This window comes from Cygnus atratus, chromosome 7, assembly GCF_013377495.2.
Source record: "Cygnus atratus isolate AKBS03 ecotype Queensland, Australia chromosome 7, CAtr_DNAZoo_HiC_assembly, whole genome shotgun sequence".
NCBI lineage: Eukaryota > Metazoa > Chordata > Aves > Anseriformes > Anatidae > Cygnus > Cygnus atratus.
The window spans coordinates 18,065,630-18,075,211 of NC_066368.1; the positions used below are offsets into that span (position 1 = coordinate 18,065,630).

Here is a 9,582-nt window from a genome sequence, read left to right on the forward strand (position 1 = left end):
CTTCTCTTCCCTACGCTTTGATCCACTAGAATAGCCAGAGCAGTAAAGTAAAAACGTTTGGGCCAAACAAAAATGTCTTGCTTAATAATTAGGATGTGCATCCAGGATACAGGAAAACTTTATAGCATTACCTGCTACCACTGGATTTTGGCAGGGGAGTCTTATTAGATGTCTTGTTTCCTTACTGATTGCAGTAGTCTTTGGACTGTGCTGGTAAACCAATGAATGGCCGCATGTAAAGACTAGAATTTGACTGTCTGTATTCTTACTTGATTCTCAGCATGATTTCTGCCTGTGTCAGCTAGTGTTCTCTGAAGCAATTTGTAGGGTACAGCTGAGTTGGAATGGACTCTGGCCTCTGTTAAATAAAAGGGGGAAAAAATTTTAAATATGACTGCTCTGTTTAAGAGCTTGGGAGTTCAGTGTTGTGGATGCAAAACTTTGCTGTTAAGGCCACAGTAGCCTGAGGCATGCTTAAGTTTACTCATATTGTAAACTGTGATGTGGCCACAGAAAGTATTTACTTGTAGGGAACTACTTTAGTCCAGACAGGCATGCTTCCAGGTAGTATTGAAGCTTCCAGGTAGTATTGAAAATACATATGTATCTATGCACTCTTCACTCATATGTACAAGCTAAATTGATATATTTCATATTAGTAATCTTGTGACCTTTAAAACAAATTAGAAGTATATATATATATCCATTCCTCCCCACCCCCAAGTCCACTTCCAAAGCAACAACCAAAGAAACTCTTTGGATTTGCTATGGTCTGTTCCAAAGCTGCATTCTGTTCTTCAATGCATGGTACGTATTAATGAAGTTTTTCGTACACACTGTAAATGACTGCATGTCTGTCTTCCATTGTCTTATCTGAAGTATATCTTAATATCATAATTGTAGACATGAGCCATTTTTCTGTATACAGTACAAATGAACAAAGTTGATCTTAGGGGAGGCTTTGGTTTTCTTGCCATTCTAGTGTGTTTTTTTCAAGCACAGTCCTTTCAATATCTGTAGATCTACTTCTGATCGTTTACATTACAAAGGGAAAAACATGACTGCAGTGGGTTGTTGACTTGTTAGCGATGATGAAATCAATATTGTCTCGTGGCTGATGTGCAGAGCTTCCTCCTGTTCAGATATTTAATATATTACTGCACTACTAGATGTGTTCTGAAAAACTTTCCTAATAATTGAACACCACCGTCTGAGCAGTGTTCCTGTCTAACCTGCTGTGTTTTTTGTGAAGTGCAAATGCAGCATCTCATTGGTCTTGTTCATTGTGGCTCCAATCAGTGTGACTGCAATCTGTGTAAATAAGTTACTCTTTCTTAATCTTTGAGAAAGTTAAGGAAGGATGTAGAGGTTAGTAAGTTGAAGTTCATGTCTACTTTGGACTCTGCAGTCTTAACAGAATTCTAATGAATGCGTTAGTAACTGGTTACACATACTTGGATACTGCGTAAACATGTGCAAGGTTTTCAAGAAAAGTGACTGCTCCTTGTTCAGAGATCTATGGAGGGCTGAGACAGACATGGAGGGGTGCTGCCAGCCTTGCTTTGAACAGGAACCAACCAGACTATTTCCTGCCATTGCCTAGGGGGACAAGATGCATCTTAGCTGCTTGCCCCTGCATAGATATTTTGTGTTGATTGCCATTTATTCTTTTATTGCTGACTCAGGTGATCTGGCTGGCTGCTTATTCTTACCCAAAGAAAACTTCGTTGAGCGCTATCAATAGCAAACTGGCATCAGCAAAGTTGCATTGGGCCACGTTCTCAGCTAACGCTTTCTTTAGCATGATTTCTCCCGTTTAAATACTAAGAACTGACGAGTAGTTGAGTAGAAAACCATGCAGGTGTATTAAACTCAGCCTGGGGGGTATCTTTCCTCACTTCTCCAAGAGGAGTTGCAAGATTATAGTTGGTAGCTGTGCAGAGCACTTTGAAAACAGGAGTCTGAAGATCTGTGGTAAAAGCTGGTCCCAGCTGCTGTTCTGAAGGAAGTGTTCTTTTCTAGTCTCGGAGGAGGAACTTTCCTGGGCCTCTGCTGCTTGCTGACTGGCTGCGAGACCTTCGAAGAAGCACTAGAAATGGCTGCAAAAGGAGACAGCACCAATGTGGATAAACTGGTGAAAGATATTTATGGCGGAGACTATGAGCGGTTTGGCCTTCAAGGGTCTGCTGTAGCCTCAAGGTATGCTTTGAGCTGTTTCTAAGGAGTTCTGGGAAACTTGGTGTGCATGCTGAACTGCGTGCGTAATGATGCACTGTGTCCATGTGGGACTGTCACTCTGAATGGATCATGTGCTTTGTACTTAGATCTCTCACCTACTTCTTACTCTGTGGTTTTTCTAAGCAGGTATAAGCAATGCTTTAGGTAGCTTGCTTCCATTAAAATATTTTAAAAGAAGTACGTTTGCTCATTGCTTTGTCTTTCCAATGTGATTACTTCTCACATATTTCATTATGTCTAAAGTTGATGGATGTCAAATCCAAACAAAATTAATTATTTAATTTAATACCTTTCTAAGGGCTCTCAACACTTGAATACCTCATTAAAATGAATGATTTTCCTCACACAGCTTTGGCCATATGATGAGTAAAGAGAAGAGGGATTCCATCAGCAAAGAGGACTTGGCCAGAGCTACTTTGGTTACCATCACCAACAACATAGGTTCTATTGCTCGCATGTGTGCACTGAATGAGGTAAGATGATATATTAACTATAAGCTTAAATTCTTTAGAAAGAGCTTACTAAGATTATCAGAATACAAAAATGCAAATTGTTGGTATAGTAGGTATGTAATTGCTTGGTAAATATGCATGTATTTAATGCTGCGTCTTAATTCATGTGACTTATCATGTATGCCGTGGTGCAAAGTGTAAGATACTTTGAGCTTTGAAAGTAGGGAAGAGGGGAGAAAAGTTGACTGTAAAGCTCTCCTTGAACGATTGATGCTTAGAGCAGTCCAATCGTTCTTGAACTGTACTGGATAGATATCAGTGCCTTTAATCCAAATTAATACTCTTAACTACTTCTTTGTTATTAACAGATCAGGTATTGTGACAGACTTTAATTTTAAACACAACAAAAATAAGCAGGGATTTGTGAGCTGCAAATTGCATCCCTCAGTATTATTTGGTAACTGACTGCTTTTGTCTGGTCTACATTTTTTTTGGGTGCTTTAATTATTTTAGCTCTACAACATTCTCCGCTTAGAATAAAAGTTGTTTTTTTCTTAAATCAAACAAAAGACCAAATAAACCCCTAAGCTGCTGCTTTATGACTTTGTGTGCAATTTATTTTTTTACTTTATGAGAAATAGCAGACAACTAATCATCAGTAGTTTGTTATAAGTCTGTCATATCGCCCTCTTGATTTTTTTAAATATAAAAATTCCTAATGCTTAATCTCTCCTCTATGGGAGAGATGGTTGCTCTTTTCCAGTGTTCCATTTTGCCTCTTTAATATTTTATGGTTCTGATTTTTGAGATGAAATGATAGATCTTCATGCAGTATGTGGAAAGTGGTTGTACAATGGAATTGTGATTGCACACTGATAAATCTTTAAGTCAGTTCCTTTACTAACAGTTTTTAACATTTGATTTTTGTGAGCTCGTACCTTTGAGAAACCATCTACAATCTCTTCAGTCTTTCTTGAGCGGTAGTGGCCTATTCCTGTGTCTGAATACTGAATTCTTTCCCCCTTCCGTGTGTGCCTTTTAACTTCTTAAATTTCAGTTTCATCTAGTATGTTATGACTCAATCACGAAGTCTCTTCAGCACTGCTGTGCTGTTCATTTTTTATTCTGAATCTCCCAAGTAACTTTGTATGTCAAGTTATGTTTGTTGCTAATATTCCCTTCTAGAGCACTTCTAAAATATTTTGAACAGCACAAGTCTCTGTGCTCCTATAAAATGCTACAGATAACCTCCCTTTATTGTGAAAAGTGACTACATACTTTTTTTTGGCAATTTGACTTTTTCAGTCACGATGATTCTCTTTCGGTGTTCTCTTTGCTTTCAGCTTCTTTACAGTGTTGCCTTGTGGCATGGAGTTCAAGCAGCATTGTACAGGGCTATCAAAGCATGGAGAGTTGCAGCAGGGAACCACATGCGATGCATTCAGAGGAGGAAATAGGCTACTAATGCAACTAATGCTTCTGAGTCATTGTGGAAAAGTTGTTAACTTTTTTTGTTGCGGACGGGCTTATTTAAACTGGACGTGATCCACAGCATTTTATGGAGGAATGTGGCTTGTTGTGTTAAGTATTCTTCATATCCCAGGCAATGTCAAAGCAGAACTTCTGCAGCATTTGAGAAACAAATTATTCTGTGGCTCTAGAGAAGAACCTTATTTAGTAGCTTTATATGTTAGTAAAAATAAATAAATAAAATAAAAAACCTTCAAACATGTTATCATTGCAAGTCAGCTACTATCCAGATAGCTTGCTCTGAAGAAAGGAGTAATGCTGCTATTCTGTTAAATACTCCAGACACATAAATTGTCATTGTGAGTTACAGCTGTATCTTCCAACAAGGCTGGTGAATGAAATGTCTGAGTGAGAGCTCTATGCTTAAAAACCAGTTGAATTTGATATATTATTTTGTGGAATGTATGCATTAGATTTAGGGTAATGGTAAAGCTCACTTTGACGAAATCAATTTATGCCCTGAAGCGTGAGTTTTTTGATAATTTTTTTTTGATTGCAGCTTTAATATTGTGTTGAAAATGACTTGCATATGTGCAGAAAAAATGAGGCTGGGGAATAAATGAAATATTCGTTCTGAAGAACTTCAAAGCGAAGTTTGCTTGCACAAAGTTGGCAGTAGGTTAGAAAAATTCCATAGTCTGGAACCATTTGGCTACACATCATTTGAAACAGTCTGTTGTAGGCACAACAGAACTACATAAAGGAAACCAATCTCCCTCGTTTATACTTTCCATACTAGCAGAACATGTAAGCTGCATCTGAACAAGCCTTCTCACAAAAGTATGCGCAAGATGTTTGTTTTTGTTGCATCGATATAGATTCCACTGTTCAATTGAATTGGCAAATGTATATATGCTGTGTTTAAAGGTATAGTATAATTTTCTACTGCAGGGTAGTTGAACAACTTAGCAAAGCCCCAGGATGGAAGAGTACATGTCTTTTCCATGATGTTGTAATTTGGTTAGCTTAAGCAAGAATTTCATCACCAACCCTCATCGGTTTAAGGCCTCTGTCTTTCAGCTTTGAATATTTCAGCTGTTAACAATTCTAAGTTAATAGGCAAGACTCTCTTAAGAGATGAAATAGCATGCCTTCATTTTCAAAGCCTTTCATTTTCTAAAGCTGTTTTCTGTTCAATTCCAAAATCTGGGAAACTAACAATTTTTAACCTTGACAAGCAAAGGAATGTTGGAAAATAGTTGATACAAAAAAAAAACTTGTGTGCTGACAGACACAGCTATTCTAGTAGATATGACTACTATTTTTAGATTTAAAGTTTTAGTAATTTTTACAGTCTGTGTTAAGTATTGCTTGCTTGAATTTCAGATATGAGTAGTTTCATGTTTATGTTCAGGAAAAAGAAATTTGGGGAACAAAGTTCAAATGTAGGGTTCTAATCAATTTTATGGTATTGACTTACAGGAAAATAATTAGTTATGTGCTTATCCCTCCTTTGTTAGAAATGAGTTCCAGAGCTAGAACTGCTTTGTCAGAGGATGCAGAGTCCCCTTGGCCATGTTTAATAGCAGCCTTTTGAAACTTGAGAAGCTCTTATTTTCAGCAATATAATTTACTAGGAAAGCATATTGAATACATGCTGATGTGTCTGCAGAGTCTAAGTGGATAGATGACTACAATCCTGCATTATTTAATTAAAGTTTGTGTCTTGCTGTGTTTGATTTGAGAAGGATGATCAGAAATGAAACTCTTAAGTCACTGGAGACTGAATAAATACCTTACTGCATCTGGATACCAGCACTGTCTGGTACTGAGCCTTCAAGTGAAGGTGTTTTGTATAGTGTGTCACACACACAGTACTGGACACTACAAAGCCACTCTTTGTAGTGAAATAACTGCTGCAGAACGGAGTGCTAGGCCTCACAGAGCTGTATGAATCTAGTGAGGCAGCGCTTGGTAACTCCGCTCTCAGCAGGTTTTTGCTGTGAATTTTCACTAGAGGGTTGTGAGGATGTGTTCTAACATTCCCTCAGGAGTCCTCTAAGAGCTTATGTCTCTAGGATTTGGTCTCCTACCAAATCTTCTACACCAGTTCTAGTGTATAGTGAGCATCGTGTGCAGCACACCAGCTCAGAATGCACATGTAGACGTTTTTGTGCATAAGTGGTGAAACAGGGCCCGGTAAAATAGTTACCGGCATTAAGTACTAGAGCTGTTGGTAATGAGCCCTGGTGCGTACACAAGTAAGGATACGGAGTGGCTTTCTCACTGACAGTGTGGCACTGATTGTCTGGAAAACTTGAGCTTCTTTATAAACGCTGAGTTCAAGTGAGCTTTGAAACAAAGGAGTGCGATACGCGTGAAGTGTCGTGTTGGCTATGGTTCACTTGCTTTTTGAAAACGGAACCACAGTTCAGATAATAAGTAATGAAAGACGATTACTCTCTCTGGTAGTTCTTGTCAGATACCCTTCAGAGGTTCTCCGCTTGTATTCTCTAGCACATCTATGTCATATACAAACAATGGATCCTGTTTGTTGGGAAGGTTGTGAGCTTTTAAACAAATATTCACCACCTGTGGTACGAGCCTCTCTCTAGAAAACAAAGTCTTATTTTTTTGCAACATGTCTACTTAGTGGTCAGTGACTAAAATTATTTGGGGATTTTTTGGTATGGAGAATTTAAATGTAACCCAAAATACCCATATAATCTTATAGTGGAGACAGAAGTATATGTTGAATGGGACAAATAACGCAGCTGAATATAATTTTTGCTGGTCTGCTTTTCAATTTTACAGAACATTGACAAGGTGGTATTTGTTGGAAACTTTCTCAGAATTAATATGATTTCTATGAAGGTGCTAGCATATGCTATGGATTATTGGTCCAAGGGACAGCTGAAAGCTTTGTTTTTGGAACATGAGGTAAGGAAATATATGTTGAACTTTTCTTTTATTTGTAAGGAAAAAAATCTTGTGGTTCCTGACTATTTTGATGAAGTTAAAAGGGAGAAACTCAATGGTATTGCTTTGAAGTGAAAGCACAAATTAAGTTCTGCATAAATACCATTTAACTATGAATTCATTTGGAAATATCCCTCATTAGCTCCATGGCTTGACCACTGATCTTTTGGTGTTTATTGCTAAACATCGCATATGCTTCTTGATCCTACTACCAACTATGTTCTGTGTGGCATTATATATAAACCTCAGCTAGAATGAATTTCGGCAAGTAGTTCTGAGGGGACTGTCAGATGGCTATGTTCAGAATGGAAACTGCACTGCTTCAACACACCATCACTGTAGTGGTTCTGTAATTTTTTGACAGTTTTAGAGAACTGTGCAAGATTTCTCACAATACAATGCTCTGCTGGACCTAAACAATATTGTATTAAATCATAAGTCAGATAGAGCAAATACTTGGCACAGTGGGGCTGATCTTGTAAGAAAGGTCTTTTAATTGTCTTACCAAAACTGAAAGCTTTGCATGATCATGCTTATGTCTTATTTTGGAATTTGATGGCCTTTGTTTTGTTTTTGCTCGTTTAAAGGGTTATTTTGGAGCTGTTGGGGCTCTTCTAGAATTGCTTAAAATGACAGATGATCAGTGATGGAGCTGTCTGAAGAGATTTTTACTGCAGATGCTGCTGGATAAGAGCGGAAGCCACTACAAGGATGGAAATGAAGCCATTATGATAGTTCTACCTGCTGGATTTGTAAATAATTTAAAATCCTTTTAGCTGATCTCTAACTTCTGGGTTTTGAGCTTAACTTCAAAATTCATATGGGGAATACTGAGATTTTTTTTCTGTACACTGTATTTTTTAGGGGAAAAATGTGCAACGTGGCCAAACATACAGATTTTATGGAATTATTTTAAAAAGTGGATACTGTTTGATGTAGGACCTGTGATACTAGGCATCTGCTTTTCTTCTGGGGTTTACTGATTAGTGCGGTAATTTTAACTTCATTTAGTAATCACTCTAGGAGATTTTTATCTTATTTTCATGACGTTTCATGATTTGTTCTTGGTTTCAAATGAAACTACAAAGCTGATGCATTTTACTGTGAAAACTAGTCATTGATTTGTTGCCTTTCCTTTCCTCATTAGATGAGACACACTTTTATTTAACAGCTTTCCCTCACCCTGCCAAAAAAATAAAATAAAATATGAGCTGCTTGGCAAGACTGCAAGAAAACCTGGGGGGACTGTGTGTGTTTAAACACTAAATTTTCAGTGCTCCTGACTTTAAAGATCAGGAACAGACTGCTAACTGGTTTTGCAGTGCTGTCCTTTATATTGGAAATTGTAAACAATGCAAAGGAGAATTTTAATTATTGGCTTGAAACTGAAATGAAATTGTTTCTTTTGAAAATCTCTGATCTATATGGAGAGTTCCATAGTACAGATGTTGTTTATGTATCGTACATGCTTGGTGTTAGATGACAAAGGGAGGAGATTCTTTCAATTTTTTTGAAGACTTTTCTGTAGCGTGCAGTTTCTAAGTTGATCATAATCGAAAACAACTGATAACTGCATTATTCAAAGCCCAGTTTCTAAAATTAGAAAATCACTCACTAATGTATTTTTAGTTTTTAAGCTAATGCCAACTTTCCCTCTCGAACACTAAGGTTTGAGTGTTTATTCCAGTGCAGTATTTTCTACATTGGTTTCACTGGTGGACCTCTAGATTTTTTTCAGTTGAATTGAGACCACTTTGAAATCTATGTATTTGATTGCGCATGGCATGTATGAACTCGCTTTTCCTAGACACTTCGAAGGCTCACAAATCAGAGGCTGAAAACCAGTCCATAAATTATTTTGTCTTGTAAAACTGTATGTGATGTCACATAATGTAAAGGGCTCATCAGAGGGACAGTGTAAAATTCAGACTTATGTATTATCCAATATATTTTTGGAAGGGGGTTAACTCACTTTTTTAAGTCATTAATTTCCATATCTCACAAATGGTGAAATGAATTCATATTAGTTGAAGTGTTAACTTGTCTGATGGAAATAAAGACCACCACTGTTTTGACTGTTTTAATGCATCTCTGGAATTCATTTCTTGAAATCAGTTATATGAAATGCATAACTGTTTCATGACACATGGCAAGTTACTTTCATGATAATGCTTTGGTACTTACTTTTCTAAAATCTTCTGTTACATTCCTTTGGTCTTTGAAGCTGTACCTGTTTAAAGCTGATTTTTTCATAGTTTGTAAGTAACTACATGAGAATGTTAGCATGTTGTAGTTGACCCTTCATGTAACACTTGATGGGAGATAAGTGGGGTTAGTTCTGCTCAGTGCCTCTAATTTTTCATGAACGAAATGAAACTTACTAAGTTTATTCCTTAAGTTTTACCTGCAACGTAAGGATTCTTTTTTTCCTTAAAGGAATATT

The 9,582-nt window shown here is 37.2% G+C and overlaps 1 protein-coding gene across 7 annotated transcripts in view; it reads left to right on the forward strand.

Annotated features, from left to right (window-relative positions):
- PANK1 (pantothenate kinase 1) overlaps positions 1-9,218 on the forward strand; it is a 43,899-nt gene extending 34,681 nt beyond the window's left edge. For all 7 annotated transcript variants that reach the window (XM_035567783.2, XM_035567958.2, XM_035567700.2 and 4 more), the window contains 4 exons: positions 2,023-2,199; positions 2,588-2,711; positions 6,975-7,100; positions 7,727-9,218. In XM_035567783.2, the coding sequence (XP_035423676.1) occupies positions 2,023-2,199; positions 2,588-2,711; positions 6,975-7,100; positions 7,727-7,786 (487 nt within the window). In that variant the 3' untranslated portion in view covers positions 7,787-9,218. The remainder of the gene's footprint in view (positions 1-2,022; positions 2,200-2,587; positions 2,712-6,974; positions 7,101-7,726) is intronic.
- Positions 9,219-9,582: the final 364 nt, after the last annotated feature.